Genomic DNA, 18,287 nt, shown 5'->3' on the forward strand with positions numbered 1-18,287 from the left:
TAAAAATATAAAAAGTTTTGAAACCAGTAATAAACTAATTAATGACATGTAAAATTACAGTTTTAGTGTGCAGGCACTATCTTATGGTGTGAAGTATTCAGGTGTCCAATTACATGTATATGCATAAATATAATGTATGCAATACGAAGGCAGTTCCTCCTCTAAAGTAAATTTAATTGTGGGGTTCGTAAGTAAGGAAGTAAAATAAAATATATTTATATAATCACACAATCCAACAAACTCATTTCAAACACACTCAAAAACATAACCCACATAATTTCAGAAAGAGAGGTACAAAGGCTTAAAAAAAACCTAAGGCACCAATCGAGAGATGCCAGCTAAAAATACCCAAGAAACATAATCCCATCGGACAAATAGCAAATTTTAGAACAGCCTTCAGCTACCCACCAGCAAAACAAACGTAATCCCTGTTCATTTAGTACTGTCAACTTGAAAATGAGAGGACAATTAAAAATGCCATTCTGCTAATAGCACACGTAAGAGATTTAAAAATCCCACAGATAGCGATAGTGCCTTTTTTTATGTAGAAAGCATATAAAGATACATCCTTGTTAAAAAAGAACCATCGATTTAAAAACCTTAAGAGGTTGCAACCAGCTACCTCAGAAACACGTAAATAAAAAATATAACTGCTATAGTTAATAAAAAAAAAAGCAAACTATTTTTACTTCAATCACGAGTAGGTTCAGATATTCCAGGAATACTAGCCAATATCTTTACCAATCTTTAAGAGGAACTAATATTTGAACATATAATACAAAAGCTACTGGGTCGTTTTCTTGGATGACATATTGTACATTGTAGATGAACCATAGACTAAGATTCAACAACTGCATAAAGTTATAAATACAATACCTAACGATGTAAGGTTTATAATAGAAGAAGAACAAGAAAGCAAATCTATTTTCTTGGTAAAACCACACAAGAAAAGATAATCACAAAGACTCCTTTTACATACATACAAAACTCACAACATACACAATAATAAATGCATCCTCAAACCACCGCCAGAACTACTAACAAACCGCAGTGAAATACATGTCAAACAGGCTCAATACAGTCCTCCTAAACCTTCTGATTTCCAAGAAGAGGTAACTGCTATAAAACAAGTAACATTAAAAATGGGAAAAGTAGCACTTGTAGATAAACTTGACGGCGAAATAGACATGAAACATGATACAAAAAGAAAAACCAACACATACATGCTCGCACACTGAAAGACAGTTATAAATAGGGTTAAAAATAATATAGGCAGCACAATGGTCTACCACAATAACCTCACACACAAAATAGAGCATATATTCAAAAACCAGCCTATAAACAATGTATACAAAACGAATAATTCAATACAGAAACACATTCTAAAGTAAAACCAAAACAAGACACCAGTAGTTTGGTATCTACCAGCTGACTGACAGAGACCGTGACAAAATCTACATCAGAAAGACTGACGGGACGTTTGTCACTTGGTATAAAGTACATATGAACGTATGTAAATATAGTAGGAACCACTCAACATTTGCAGGCTTTCTTAAACAGGAATGTTACATATGAATCACAACAGTAAAAGATACGTGTCACGAAAACAATTAAAAATTGATATATCCTGACAGTTTAAGAAAACTACAAAATAGTTATCGCATTATCACACAATATACAGCTGCTTAATGACCATAAAACGCGTTTGGTGATATAAATACACAATTTTCAGTAATTACGAAGGCAGATTTAAAATACCTTCATAATTCTGGAAAGAAGGTTCGAAACGAACAAGTGGACGCTACATGTTTCCTTGATTTGAGAAAATCTTTCGATGGGATTAAGTAGGTGTTGTGTTTACGCCTGTCAAGAAAATTGGTTTCTTACTGGAAAGTTAGAAGATAATTTACGAATTCCACAAAAAATTGTGGCGTGACAGGTAAAACAGATCGGATACAATACCAGGCTCCAATCAGAAAAACATCTGTTTAAAATATAAATCCAAATGTGAACAAGACAAAAAAAGAATTAAATTAAATGATGAAACGACGCACTGCATCAAATTTTATGCTGAATTAGCGGCAGTTGGACACAGAAAAATCTGGCCAGATGCGAGTAGGTTTCGCACAGTGATGGTTACGTACAAACTTACTTGTGTATACAGACAGTTCATCCATTACGGGAATCGATAATCTCCACAATTTTTGCCCGTTATCGACATTAATACTGGCGGGGTGTCGGTCACAGTGATTCCAAAATGTTTGTGAATTTTTAATTTCAGCGATGTAAATGTGACGTTAAGTCACACAGGGAGCAGGCGGCCGCTGTACTATGAAAGCTTGCGTCTTGTCAAATTTCGAGGTTCAACGTCAACGGGAAGTACCCTACAGGCTTTGATGAGAGAGTTTTCGAGTATCAAAACATGTAATATAAATGGCCGTGCCTTCTGACTGCATTGACTTACAAGCTAACGTTTATTACACCGCCGAGGAACAACTTAGTATGTAATGTAACTTTCAACTTGATACGTCCACCCGTTCCTGAGAAAAATGGTTTTTAACAACCGGACAGAGAGTGATCCTATAAGGGTACTAAACCCCAAAAACGAAATGAATAAAATATTTTAGGTGTTATCTGATGTACTAAAATCGAGAACATCTTTTGTAAATAACGATAGTCTATGGTTAGTGTTTGTTCATTTGCTGCGCTTTGCCTTGAGCTATGACATTATTTCACATCAGGTGTGTCTTGCACAAACATCTCATTGCAAAAAGAACTGGGGAATTCAACAACTATTGTCTCAATTGTATATGACTTCTTTGACTAAATGACTCCAAAAGTCGGTCATGAACATTCCATTAATTTGCTCTTCGCTGAAGTGTCCCTAATTAAATGGACCAGCTGTTTGTCACACATTTTTGTTAGAGATGCTACTGTCTATAATTAATAAGAAGTATTCATTCCAGCCATTGAAGAGTAGTCGTGATATTATGGGTTCACAGTGTGGGCAGAAAATTTTTCCGTACCTCTTCTGTGAGCCTCACCCAGTAATCTGACAAAGTCTTTCATAGTGCCGAACATTGGGTCTGTCTTTCTGAAATCTGCGATGTCGTAGCCGTTGTCCGCCATGGGCGATTTGTAGATAGGGGACAGCCATATCGCTGCCACGCCGAGGTCCTTGATGTAATCGAGCTTCTCGATGATACCTGGGGATAAAATAGAAATAAAAGACTCGTTTACATCGACGTTTGTGTCTTGTTAAAAATGAAAGACATTCAAACATTTTTGTCATTAGCATTAATTTTGTTGTAAAGCAATTGTCGATTTGATAGGTCGGTGCAATGGAAAGTTGTTTCAGGTATTTGTTACCATTTGATAACCTAACATGTCGAAACGAAATTTAAAACAAAAGAAACACTAGTAGAGCACCTCCATTTAACGTGCTAACGATCCAAATTGGAAATTTGTGGTAAAGACTATGGGAGCAAACTGCTGAGGTCATAGGTCCCTAGGCTTACACACTACTTAATCTAACTTAAGCTAACATATGCTAAAGACAACACACACAACCATGCCCGAAGAAGGACTCGAACGTCCGATGGGGGCTGGTTCAAATGGATCTGAGCACTATGGGACTTAACGTCTGAGGTCATCAGTCCCTCAGAACTTAGAACTACTTAAACCTAACTAACCTAAGGACATCACACACATCCATGACAGAGGCAAGATTGGAAACAAAATGGAATGTTTTATTTCACTGCAAGATTTAGCATGAGGTATGCCATATCTGAAAGGAAGGTAGCTTTCGCAGTATTGTTCTTCCAGTAAAAAACTGACTAAAATGATTAGTTACTGATAAGTGACATCTGTAACACATCGGCGTATGAAATTATCGTGAACTGTAGATAAAGAAGTTTGTTTCCTATGCAGCTACTAGTGTAAACGATTCTGTGATTAAAAACTAAATGTTCGGGCAAGACACACAATCAGACGTAGTCTCGGGAACTGATTTGGACTCTTTCGAGATGTGGATGGTTGAAAGATCCCTCTTTGTCAGAAATTCAGAAACAGACTGAGGCACTGCTTCCACAAGAGAGCAGGTCCCAGAAAAAAAAGAACAGAGTAGCCGAGCCGAGCAAAATTTTCCAGATGACCACAGTTGGGAAATACACGGAAATGAAGCTATGGCCATATATACGCAGCCAGCAACAACGAATGGGCAAAAGTGTGTGCTCTTAACCTGACTTACCCCAGCTAATACATATTACGACGTTCTTGGAGAAAGCAAATCTTCTGTGTAGGAACCAGCGTGCAGTCGCCAGAATGTAAAATTCAACTAGCTCATTTCGTCCGCAAGATCAGAAAGGCAATAGATATTGGAGCCCATGTTGACGCTATGTTTCTCGACTGAAATCACGCGATGCATTTCCGCACTGTCGCTTCCTGAGTAAAAAACTAGCATATCGATTATCGGACGGGCTTTGTGACCAGTTGATAACTGGTGAAATGTTTAGTTATTGAATCATTAACTTCACAGTTACAGGCTTTCGAAAAACATCGATTGCGTTGAGCGAAAATAAGACAACTCGTCGTTCTTAATAGTATGAAATCAACTGGCATAGAAGTGACTTCAGGATAACACCAAGGGAGTGTCATAAGGCCATTTCTGGTTTACTGTGTACCCGGGATATAACAAAAGTATACCGAAAATCTTCAAGTGGTTGTGCAGGGAGACTTAAAGATCAAGTTGAGGACGGAATGCCACGTCTGGGAACTCCATTCAACGAGGCTACAGAAAGTTGTAGCTATAGTAGAAAACGCTTGCCTCTAGGCACCCATACCACAGCAAACGGCAGCCAAGACGTTGATGGACCGCAGACCCAGTTCGTCGCACTTGAGCTTGCAGCGCTCAGGAGGTTAAGTGGCGCGTAATGTGGCAATTCCTGCCACAATAGCACTGCATAGACCGATAATCGCAACGGAGGAAGAGGCGTCAGAGTTACAACGCAAATTTCCTGGTCCAACAGAATGCCATCTCCTTTGTGTTGCAATTGGATGACGGGTCCGGGCAAGAGAGCTCCATTGGCAATTTGTTCCTCGAGATACTCTCCACAAGCCCTTGAAGTTCGTCATAATATTTTTGTTGCACCTTATACAGGGTGAGTCACCTAACGTTACCGATGGATATATTTCGTAAACGACATCAAATACTGACGAACCGATTCCACAGACCGAACGTGAGGAGAGGGGCTAGTGTAATTGTTTAACACAAACCATAAAAAAATGCACGGAAGTATGTTTTTTAACACAAACCTACGTTTTTTTAAATGGAACCCCGTTAGTTTTGTTAGCACATCTGAACATATAAACAAATACGTAATCAGTGCCGTTTGTTGCATTGTAAAATGTTAATTACATCCGGAGATATTGTAACCTGAAGTTGACGCTTGAGTACCACTCCTCTGCTGTTCGATGGTGTGTATCGGAGAGCACCGAATTACGTAGGGATCCAAAGGGAACGGTGATGGACCTTAGGTACGGAAGAGACTGGAACAGCACATTACGTCCACACGCTAACACCTTTTTATTGGTCTTTTTCCCTGACGCACATGTACATTACCATGAGGAGTGAGGTACACGTACACACGTGTTTCCGGTTTCAATTACGGAGTGGAATAGAGTGTGTCCCGACATGTCAGGCCAATAGATGTTCAATGTGGTGGCCATCATTTGCTGCGCACAATTGCAATTTCTGGCGTAATGAATGTCGTACACGCAGCAGTACATCTGGTGTAATGTCGCCGCAGGCTGCCACAATACGTTGTTTCATATCCTCTGGGGTTGTAGGCACGTCACGGTACACACTCTCCTTTAACGTACCCCACAGGAAAGTCCAGAGGTGTAAGATCAGGAGAACGGGCTGACCAATTAATGCGTCCTCCACGTCCTATGAAACGCCCGTGGAACATCCTGTCAAGGGTCAGGCTAGTGTTAATTGCGGGATATGCAGGTGCACCATCATGCTGATACCACATACGTCGACACGTTTCCAGTGGGACATTCCGCAATTAACACTAGGCTGACCCTTGACAGGATGTTCGACGGGCGTTTCATAGAACGTGGAGGACGCATTAATTGGCCAGCCCGTTCTCCTGATCTTACAGCAGCAGTCCTGCTTCGCTGTTTCCAATATCTTCGTTACCAGGCCCCAGTTCATAACAATCATCGCTTTGTCAAAGTCGCTTATATCGGTGGATTTCACCACTTGTGGCCCGTATCGTCGGTGCAATGATTCCATATTGTCCCCCCCTCTGCTCCTACGCTTTTCTTGCTTATAAGTCCTCAATGCAGTGAAGTGGCATTCAGTCTCGCGGTGTGCGGTGTTATGAAGTTTTTACCCATCGCTGTATGTTCATATAAAAATATAAGAAATTAAATGCAAAAAAAACAAGAAATTGTGCCTTGATTCTATAATACCGATCAGGGAAGAAGCATCGTAAAATGAAAAGTGAGGCTCGAATCTCCAATCTCTGTCTTTTCCAGCTATTTTTATCTCCTACATGTCCCTCTAGTAACTTGTAAGTCATTCCTTGATGTCGTAACACATGTCCTGTCATTCCGAACTTTCTTCTTGCCAGTATTTTCCTAACGTTCCTTTCTTCGCCGATTCTACGGAGAACGCTTCATTCATTATCTTGTCACTCCAACAACTTAAGCATGTTTACTTCATCACTGTGCTGTTGATGCTGGGAAACCAGATCGTAACCAGAGGTATCATACATTCTATAACTGCTTTCAGATCTATGATAATCATAATACCGTTGCCAAGTTCTTGACAGAGACTGTTTCACAAATACAGAGCGCGAATAGAAGGGCCGATTGTTCGAAATGGTAAAAAATGGGGATAATCTAACTGTTACATATTCAGGATCAGCACAAGGAAAACGAATTAATATTCCTCGAAGTGGCAGCCTCACTTTTCATTTTACGATGCTTCTTCCCTGACACAATTTTTTTTTATTTATTTATTTTTTTCATTTCATTTCTTATATTTGTATATGAACATAACACTGATGGGTCAAAACTTCATAACACCGCACACCGCGAGACTGAATGCCATTTCCTTGCATTGAGGACGTATAAGCAAGAAAAGCGTATGAGCAGAGGAGAGAGAACACGGAATCATTGCAGCAACGATACGGGCCACAAGTGGTGAAATCCACTGATACAAGCAATTTTGACAAAGCGCTGATTGTTATGAACTGGTAACGAACATGTCGGAAGCAGCGAAGCAGGAATGCTGCTCGCGTGCTGTAGTCATAGTTGATGTTTTCGGCACCAAACTCACCTGTTCTGAATCCAATGGAACACGTCTTTGGGAGATCTTATTACAGAGTACACTGTTCATGTAGTCACTAGTGTTTCAGAATGCACCGATCAGCGCACTTAGTTGAACATGGGGCTTAACAGCACGCAACCCCAATGTCTTCGCACGTTGACCGAAAAACATCGTCAGTTATGGTTGCAGTGGGCTGGGGAGCATCGAGATTCGACCATGTATCACTGTAAATTTGTTGTTTGGTCGGACGAATCACATTTGTTGATACACCAAGTCGATGGTCGTCTCTGGAGACGCTGTCATCCAGGCGGACGGTTGCTCGGAAGATGCACCACACCACGGATGCAGGCCAGTGGGGACAGTAGTATGCAAAGAGGGATATTCAACTCGGCTTACATGGGACCTGTGATAGTAATCGAAGGCACCGTGAAAGGTGAGGATTACATCAGCACTGTTGGAGACCTTTTTTTTCTTTATTGTTATTTTTATACCCGTACAGAAGAGGCATGCTGTCAGCAGCATGTTACGCCGCTCTTCAGCCATAGAACAGATAAATAAACAACAGAAAGAATACACATAAGTGACATAACGGTGGGTAATGAAACAGTAGACACATAAAGACAAACACGGAGTCGTTCACACTCGACGATAATCCACACTACAAACTGTTGACACGACGCACAAACACTGAAGATGGCGATGGCACAGGTGAACGATGGAGTGCGACGGCGCGCTGAACACTGAACACGAAGGCACACACGAGACACTGATGGTGATGATCTCTGGCGCGCGAATGTCCACGTAGCGTGTGCGAGTCAGGTGACCTGCCAAGAGGGGAAGAAGGGTGAGGGGGGGAGAGGGGAGAACAAAGATGCCAATGGCTGAGGAGATGGGGGAAGGACTAGAGGGACAGGGGAGGGGAAGCCCAGGGGAGGAGTGGGGAGAAATGGAGAAATTGAGGAGGGAGGTAAGAGGTAGAGAAGGGAGGGAGGGTGCCCAAAGGAGCAAACACAAGAAGAGGGAGGGAGGATCAAAGTTGGTAGGAGGGGTAGATGGAGGGGAGGAGGGCATCATCAGGGAGAGGGAGCTGGTGGAAGCCACCTTGGGAGAGGGTAAGGAGGGTGGAGAGATGGAGACCGGGTGGGATGTGGGAATACAGGTGCGGCAGTGGGCAGGGGCGGGAGAGGATGGGGGAGACAAGCGGGTGAGGAGGATCGAGTTTTTGGGAGGTGTACAGGATCTATATCCTTTCGAGGAAAAGGAGGAGGTAGGGGAACGGAATGAGGTTGTACAGGATCAGAGTGGGGGAGGGGAGACGGATGCGATAGGCAAGGCGTTCAAGGATCGGAAGGGATTTGTAAAAGGTAGGGGGGGGGGCGGAGATCCAGGCAGGATGGGCGTAACAGAGAATAGGGCGGATGAGGGATTTATAGGTGTGGAGTATGGTGGAGGGGTCCTGACCCCACGTATGGCCGGAAAGGAGCTTGAGGAGACAGAGTCGGGAGCGTGACTTGGCTTGGATTGTCCGGAGATGGGGGGTCCAGGAGAGGCGACAGTCGAGGGTGACGCCAAGGTACTTAAGGGTGGTGGTGAGGTCGATAGGACGGCCATAGATGGTGAGATAGAAATCAAGGAGGCGGAATGAAGGGGTGGTTTTGCCTACAATGATCGCCTGGGTTTTGGAGGGATTGACCTTGAGCAACCACTGGTTGCACCAAGTGGTGAACCGGTCAAGATGGGATTGGAGAAGGTGTTGGGAATGCTGCAGGGTGGGGGCGAGGGCAAGGAAGGCGGTGTCATCGGCAAACTGGAGAAGGTGGACAGGGGGTGACGGCAACGGCATGTGCGCCATATACAAAAGGTACAGTAGGGGGGAGAGGACAGAGCCTTGGGGCACACCGGCAGAGGAAAAAAAGGTGTAGGAATCCGTGTTATGGATGGTGACGTAGGAAGGACGGTGGGAGAGAAAGGAGCCGATCGGACGGACGTAAATGGGAAGGGCGAAGGTTTGGAGCTTGAAGAGGAGACCGGAATGCCATATTCGGTCATAGGCACGTTCGAGGTCCAGGGAGAGGAAGATTGCAGAGCGACGGGAATTTAGCTGTTCGGAAAGGAGATGAGTGAGGTGGAGGAGGTCATCGGAAGAGCAGGACGGTCGAAAGCCACACTGGGTAATGGGAAGGAGGCGGTGCTGGCGGAGATGCTGGTGGATGCGTCGGGTGAGGATGGATTCCAGGACCTTACTGAAGACCGAGGTAAGGCTGATGGGACGATAGGATGAGACGGCGGACGGCGGTTTACTGGGTTAAGGAACATCAGGATACGGGAGGTTTTCCACAGGTCAGGGTAGTAGCCAGTGGACAGGACTACATTGTAGAGCCTGGCCAGGGTAGAGAGGAAAGAGACAGGAGCTTCACGAAGGTGGCGGTAGGTGACACAATCGTGACCAGGAGCGGTGTTGCGTTTTGTGCAGAGTGTAGCAATGAGATCCTGTGTAGTGATAGGGGCATTGAGTTCCGTATGTGCAATGTTGTCCAAGTACTGAAAACCAGGTGCAAGGGGAGGGACAGAGGTATCAGTTCGATGACATCGGGAGTGGAGTTGGATTCGGGGCGGGTGTGCTGGGGATGGGGACGAGGTTGCCTTGGAGGGTGGAGAGGAACTGATGCCACCGCCGTAACTGGGTGGCAGAGCGACTATGGATGTTGAGGTCGGTGGCGATCACGTAGGAGGCGAAGGTACGATCAATGTGGGAGAGGAAGTCGAAAGGAATAGGGGCGTTAGGGTGGACATAGATGGTGGCACAGGTGATGGTAAGGCCGGGGAAGAAGAGACCAAGGATCAGGTGTTCGGTAGGGTCGGGAAGGAGAGGTTGGAGCCGAACCGGGATCTGGCGGTGGTGGCCAATGGCAACTCCGCCACGCGCAATCGGGAGGGGATTATTGGAGCGGTGGAGAAGGTAGGGCGAAGTATGGATGGTGTGGTGGGGTTGGAGGAAGGTTTCATTGAGGAGGAAGGCATCCACGCGGTGGGTTGCAAGGGTGTGCATGAAGAGGTTCTTGTTGGCAGGAACGGATATTGTTGAACAGGATACGGTGCAGTCGCGCCATGACAGGGATTTAGACGAGGGTGTCGAGACGGGAGAAGGTGAAATGGGCCTGGTTGTGGGAGTAAGTGGTATACATTTTTAGGTGGAAGACGGAACGGGCGGTGAGGGAGACCTGTTGGAAGGTGTGAGGGCGCTGGAAAGGGTGGACGTTTTGCAGGACAATGGTGAAGAACTGTTGCAGACGACCTGTGTGCCATTTTATTTAGTGTTTTCCTCAACAGTGTTAGGATCTACATCTACTTCTAGGTCCATACTCTGCGAACCATCGTGAAGTTTGTTGGTAAACTTTAGTGCCGTGTGCTCCTGCGATTGTTTGTTCCGGTGTAGTGTGTTCGATCTCTTTCGATTCGCTTTGCGGTGCGTGGGTTGGTGCGCCCTCTGGGATTCCGTGGGGAAGCTAAAAGGGAGGCTCAGGCAGAGAGAGACGAGTGGGTCTGGGCGGAGTGACGCCGGAAGTCGCGTCGGCAAGTGGTGTGAGTGTGGCAGTTGCATTGGGGCCGGCCGAGCAGCGGAACTGGAGGTGCTGCAGTGACTCGCTGTCGTTCGTTCCGTTTACGAGTTCAACCTTCCTCACGCTGTGGCTACGGGCAGGTGTTATTCTGGCCATTACCTTATTAGCGGCATTTGGATTAATATTGTTATGGTGACCTGTTAGGCCGGCCGGTGTGGCCGTGCGGTTCTAGGCGCTTCAGTCTGGAACAGCGTGACCGCTACGCTCGCAGATTCGAATCCTGCCCCGGGCTTGGATATGTGTGATGTCCTTAGGTTAGTTAGGTTTAATTAGTTCTAAGTTCTAGGCGACTGATGACCTCAGAAGTTAAGTCGCATAGTGCTCAGAGCTATTTTTGAACTGTTAGTTTGGTGCATCTTCATCTGGTGGAGTTACAGCGAGACTTCTTTCTGTCGTATTCTGGCTTGCGCTGATGAGAAGTGTTTCCACGTCGCGTGCCGAAATACTGACTTGTGCCCTGGTTGATTTACGTATGAACTGGAGTGCCTATGTGGGCGTGTTTGCTTAAATTGTTGACGTGTTTCACAATACCCTTACATTAGTGTGTTTAAATTGCATTTCGGTTTGTTACTGAACTTAAGTCAGTTAAGGGACGCCCAAATTGTCACGCTAGTCAAGTAAAGTGTAAGTCTACTGTGACACCACTGTTTACCTGCTGGATTAAAATTAATTCAATCCTAACCACAGCTAGGAATAATTCAAGGATAATTGTAAGTGCTGTGTGTGTTTGTTTTTTTGTCCTTTTCTCTTACCCACTACTGTTAAGTGTTAAACTGTTTTGGAAACCCCTTTGACGTCATTTCACGGTGTGGTTTTAGAAAGAGTTCTGTGGGTACTGTTGTTAACGACTCGTGTTGCAACGGGGTTTCTGGCCCACACATCTATCCCACGCCAGGGGTTTAGTGCCAACCGCCAACAGTGCGGTAACATGTTATCAGTCCTTTTCGAATCACCGTCTGGCCTACGACTATTGATGGATTTCTGTGGTCAAATTCAAATGGAAGCACTGTGTTGTTAACTTGTCTGAACTGAATGCGCTTGCCTTGTAAAACAGTTCATTACTGATTCTGAGTAGTTTAATCAGTGGTAGGGTACTCGTTATTCTGGACCAGACTGTACTTGGCATTCATTGCATTGTCTTGGTTAATCGGTGTGCTACGTAAGATTATAACGCGAGCGCCATTGTGGGTCATATTTACCATTTAACTACGAGTTGGTTCTGTGAATCATTGTGGCACACAAGGTCACGTAAGACAGTGCTGTAGTGGGCAGATATTGCTATACGTCTGTGATATTATTTCCTGTAAGCCACTGTGCCCATTAGGTTATGTAAGGCTTCAATACAGTGACCAGTTTGGTAATTTTCTGTATTTGGTAATAACATTTTCCAAGCATTAAAATTTTGGGAAAGGTTAAATCTCACATTTGCAAATTGTTTGACGTTCGATAACTTGTTGACGATTCATGTTATACTGCCCGATGTACATTTAAATTGAACACGTTATATGTCAGTATGTTGTTACCAGTACCTTGCATGAATTTTCTTGCGTAATAAATTAAATTTTATGTTCCATCCTCAATTTGTTGCTCAGCCTTCCACTCCAACAGCCCCTGTATCCTGCTCCCAACCATATCAACTTCGTCGCCAAAGTTTCTGCCTATCATCAAGAGTCTGCCAGTTCAGTTTCTTCAGTATCTCTGTAACACTCCCCCCTGGATCAAAGAAACCTGTCACCATTCGTGCTGACATTCTCGGTATTTGTTCAATATCCCATGTTAGTCCTACCTGGTACGAGTCCCACAACTTGAGAAACATTACAGGATGGATCGGAAGAGTGGTTTTTAAGCATTCTGTTTTGTAGACTGATTGCACTTCCCCAGTATTCTACCAATAAACCAAAGTCTACCACCTGCTTTATCCACAATTGTGCCTACGTGATAATTCCACTCCATACGAACTGTTACACTCAGGCACTCGTGTGATTTGACCTATTCCAACCGTGACTCATAGGATACTCCGCTTTTTCGTTTCGTGAAGTGTACAATTTTACAGTTCTGAACATTTAAAACAAGTTACCAATCTTTGCACCAATTTCAAATCTTATCAGATCTGTCTTAATATTTATGCAGCTCCTTTCAGACAGTACTTCATTATAGACAAAGGCCCCACCTGCAAAAAGTCTGAGGTTACTATTAATATTGTTCGCAAGGTCGTTAATATACTACATGAACAGCAAGGTTCCCAAGACATTTCCCTAGGGCACACTCGAAGTTACTTCAACATCAGACGATGACTCTACATCCAAGATAAGACTCTGCGTCCTCTCTGCCAAAAAGTTCTCAAAGCAGTAACAACTTTCACTTGATACCCCATATGATCGAACATTTGACAATAACCGTAGGTGTGGTACAGAGACAAATGCTGCTCGAGAACCAGGAAACATTGCAGCTACCTGTCAGCTTTGATCTGATACCTTCAGTATGCCATGTGAGAAAAGTGCGGGCTGGGTTTCACAAGACCGCTGTTTTCGAAATACGTGCTGGTTGGCATGGTGGAGGTCATTCTGTTCAAGATACCTCATTGTGTTTGCGCTTAGAACATTCTACAACAAATCGATTTCAAGAATACTGGATGGTGGTTTTGTGAATGTGATAGGGATTCCGTCGCCCCCTGAAGCTTTGTTCGGTTTTAACGATTTCAACACTTCTGACACTAATACCTATTTCACTTATCTTTTCAGTAGTACGAGTGTTAAACTGGGGTAACTGTTCTGGATTTTCCTTTGTAAAGGAACGTTCGAAAACGGAGTTAAGGATTTCAGCTTTTGCTTTGGTACCCTCGTTTTTATTTCCTGTCTCATTCACTAGGGACTGGACACTAAATTTGGTCCACTAACAGCCTTTACATAAGTTCAGAGTTTCCTTGGGGTTTTCAAAGATCTTTTGACAATGTACTGCTACGGTAATCGTTGAAGGCATGCATTGCTCTCCTGACAGTAAAACGTGTTTCACTCAGATTACCTCTATCTGTGACCCTATGTTTTGTTTCATACCTAATGTGCAGTAGTCTCTCTTTATTTAGAAACATCTTCCAGCTTTTGAGCCTCAAGGCCGGAACGGTGATACAGTGTGTTGATGAGTATGACGGTGAACTCAGGTTGATATCTTGGCTATCAAATTCACCTTATCAGAACGCGATGGACCACATCTGGGACGCTATCACGCACTAGCTTCGCGTCCGAACACCGCCGGCCCCTAATGTACGGGAATTGCAGGGCCTGGTGCGTATACATCTCCCCGCGGCAGCTTACCAAGATTTTGTCAAATCCTTGTCATTCACAACTGCTGCTGCCATTGCATGCAGAGGTGGATACGATATTAAGTTAATGGTCTCAATGTTTCATCTCATCAGCATATGACGAAGAAAAACAGTTAACGTCCCGTCAATGAGAAGATTACTATCAGAAACAGAACAAAAGAGCAAGGATAAATTAGAAATTCGCCTCTGCCTTCTACATTCACAACAGAATTCCCATACATTTCTATAAATTTCTTTCTATATACATGTCAAACCAAGATTTAGGTTCTAGCATAATGTGGACGACCACAATAAGAAATACCAATCGTTTCATAACTTACGTTCGTTTCGTTGTCACAACGTTCACGGGAAATCGACCAGTTTCCTCCAACGCACCTAAGTACACTCTAAGAAAAAAATTACAAATCGATATTCATAGAGGTATCGACGAAAAATGCCTAACTGTAAACTTTGATGGCCGATGGATTAATATTTGACGCTGCAGTGCGGTTTCACCTCACAGTTGGCGAGGATAACAAAATGAGGTCATGTCGATAACAGGGCGTAAAGTCTTGGCGAATTTCATTCCGTGTGCTCAGCTAGACAGTAAGTATGCCCCGCAGACAGGCTCGCGAACAATATACGTGTCTGTCAGTATTTGAGAGGGGACATGTAGGTGGGCTCACAGAAGCCAGTTGTAGTAATGTGAATAGAAGCGATGCCACTATCCGCCGATGTTAGCAGGAATGGTAGTGATGACCGATCAGTCGTTACAGAGGCAGCCAGAGCTCCGGATCCTACGTGCAACAGGTGCTACTGTGAACACAAGGACTCAGAGTAGAGGCTGAGTTCTCGGCGGTCCTTGCGCCGATTATCATTAACCTGTGTACATCACAATGCCCGTTTACTGTGGTGTCGCGCACATTCGTACTGTTTCTCATTGACTGGAGTAGAATTGTCTTCAGTGATGACTCCCGCTTCGCACTGAACACCACTAATCAGCGAAGACGTGTCTGGAGACCTGCGGTGTGATACCAACTTGAGTGAGTCAAGGTCTGAGCGCCATTTCAGACAATGTTCAAATGTGTGTGAATTTCTGAGGGAGCAAACTGCCGAGGTCATCGGTCCCTTAGCTTACACACTAATTAAACTAACTTAAACTATGCCAAGAACAACACACACACCCATGCCCGAGGGAGGACTAGAACCTCCGGCGGGAGGGAGTGCCATTTCATTTCATGACAGGACAGCTTCGGTTGTTATCCGCGGCACCTTACAGCACTGCAATACGTCGACGATGTACTACGTCCAGCTGTGCTGCTCTTCATGTCAAACCATCCCGGCCTTACATTTCAGCAAGATAACGTCCGTCCGCACGTGGCGAGTGAGTCTACTGCAGGGCCGGCCAAACGCTGCACAGTGTGCAGACGTGCGGAAGTGCTGCACATGTGCGCACGTGTGCGACAGCGAGTGACAGCGACATCTGTTATTAGGCATGTGTCCTAAATGAACGGCGTCGGCTCCACTTCCCTGTGGTACAAGCAAGAGCGCAACATATCCAGTCTCGTTTACGCCTGGTGACCGTAACCTTAACAAAGAAGTACTGAGAAACGGCAAGTACTGTGAAAAAGCAAAGGACGGGAGATCTATGTTCTCAGTCGTTTAAAAATGACTGGGAACTGCAATTCTTTTTTGTAGCCGTTGGTGAAAACACACAGTGTTTGCTGTGCCGCCGAATAATAGGCGGCCAGCGTAAGTTTTCAATTGAAAGACACTACAATACATATCACAAAGGCGAGTGTAGTGTACTCAACAGTGAAGAACGGCAAGCAAAATTAAATGTTCTTAAGAAAATGGATGAGACACATCAACTCGATTTTACTGTACGTCAAAGTAACTGATACTTCTTGAACTCTTAGTTTCTTGTGTTACATTTATGTCTGTTTTACTGTACGCTGTACAACGTACTGTTTTCAGTTTTCCAGAATGACAAGCACACTAAATCTTCACTGCGAACAAGTTTTAAAACCGCATTAAGAATTGCACAATCTGGGAAACCCTTTTACGAAGGGGAGTTTGTGAAAGGGTGTCTGACTGATGCTGCAGAACTTGTGTGTCCCACGAACGTTAGTAGGTTTCAAGAAATCAGTCTATCCAAACAAACAGTGACAAGACGTATCAGTGCTATGGCCGGCGATGTGCACAGGCATCTAATAAATAAGGCTAAATACTTTGTAGCTTTCTCTGTTGCGCTCGATGAAGCAACAGATCTTACAGATACAGCCCAGGTTGTGATATACATACGAGGTGCCGATAACGCACTTCGTGTAACAGAGGAGCGACATCTGTGCGTAGAAACATGCACTACATGAACGCTGACGGCTGCGGCGTGCACGCTGTGACCCGGAAGTTGCACGTGTGCAGGAGCACCGCACGCGTGCAGAATTTCTGGCCGGCCCTGGTCAACTGCATGGCTTCGTGCTGCCAAGCCCTACGTTGGCCAGCAAGTTTCCGGGATAGCGTTTGGAGAATTGTGGGCAAGGTCCTCCATCCAGCGCGGGATTTTGAGACGATGTAAATCGCCAGTCGGACAGAATTTGGCACGATATCCCTCAGAAGGATATCCAACAACTCTGCCAATACTAATCCGAATAACTGCTTGCATAAGGGGCCGGAGGTGGACCTGGCTGAAAATGACTTACAAGTGCGTGGCGCCCTCCATCGTAATGCTGGAATTCAATACGGTGTTGGACCACCCTTAGCCTTGGTGACAGCTTTCACCTTCGCAGGCATACGTTCAATCAGGTGCTGGAAGGTTTCTTCGGGAATGGCAGCCCATTCTTCACAGAGTGCTGCACTGGGGTTTCGACGTCGGTCGGTGAGGTCTGGCACGAATTCGGCGTTCCAAAACATCCCACAGGTATTCTCTAGAATTCAGGTCAGGACTCCATGCAGGCCAGTCCATTACAGGGATGTTACTGTCGTGTAACCACTCCGTTACATGCCGTGCATTATGAACAGGTGCTCGATCGTGCTGAAAGATGCAATCACCATCAACGAATTGCTCTTCAACAATGGAAAGCAAGGAGTTGGTTAAAACATCAACATAAGCCTGTGTGATAGTGCCACGCAAAAAGGCAAGGGGCGCAAGCCCCCTCCATGAGAAACACGACACACCATAACACCAACGCCTCCGAATTTTACTGTTGGCATTGCACTCGCTGGCAAATGACGTTCACTGGGCATTCGCCATACCCACACCCTGCCAACGCTTCGCCACATTGTGTGCCGTGATTCGTCACTCCACACAAAGTTTTTCCACTGTTCAGTCGTCCAATGTTTACGTCCCTTACACCAAGCGAGGCGTAGGTTGGCATTTATCAGTGTGATATGGGGCTTATGAGCAACTGCTCGATCATGAAATCCAAGGTTTTCACCTCCTGACCAGCTGTCATAGTACTTCCAGTGGATCCTGATGCAGTCTGGTATTCCTGTGTGGTGGTCTGCACAGATGTCTGCCTATTATACATTACGACCCTCTTCAACTGTTGGCGGTCTCTGTCAGTCAACAGACGAGGTCGGCCAATACGCTTATGTGAGGTACGTGTCCCTTCACGTTTACGCTTCACTTTCACATCGGAAACAGTGGACCTAGGGATGTTTAGGAGTGTGGAAATACCGCGTACAGTCGTATGACACAAGTGACACCCAATCACCTGACCACGTTCGAAGTCCGTGTGTTCCGTTGCGCGCCCCATTCTGCTCTCTCACGTTGTCTAATGACTGCTGAGGTCGCTGATATGGAGTACCTGACAATAAGTGGCAGCACTGTGCACCTAATATGAAAAACGTATGTTTTTGTCTCCTGATACTTTTAATCAAACAATGTACATCCTACTTCCGTCCCATTAGAATAATACATACGTGGTGCGTCGTGTTTTCTTGTCTTAAAGTGTATTTGCACTGACCTAAACTCAAAGTAGACGCGAAGGTTCGAAGAACAGTGCTGAAACAGAGCAATACAATTTTA

At 44.8% G+C, this 18,287-nt stretch overlaps 1 protein-coding gene across 1 annotated transcript in view; it reads right to left on the minus strand.

The window, feature by feature from the left end:
- LOC124799287 overlaps positions 1–18,287 on the minus strand; it is a 292,389-nt gene that overhangs the window by 78,560 nt on the left and 195,542 nt on the right. The window contains exon 12 of the mRNA XM_047262901.1: positions 3,027–3,206. Within this exon, the coding sequence (XP_047118857.1) occupies positions 3,027–3,206 (180 nt within the window). The remainder of the gene's footprint in view (positions 1–3,026; positions 3,207–18,287) is intronic.

Source organism: Schistocerca piceifrons, chromosome 1, assembly GCF_021461385.2.
Source record: "Schistocerca piceifrons isolate TAMUIC-IGC-003096 chromosome 1, iqSchPice1.1, whole genome shotgun sequence".
NCBI classification, from domain to species: domain Eukaryota; kingdom Metazoa; phylum Arthropoda; class Insecta; order Orthoptera; family Acrididae; genus Schistocerca; species Schistocerca piceifrons.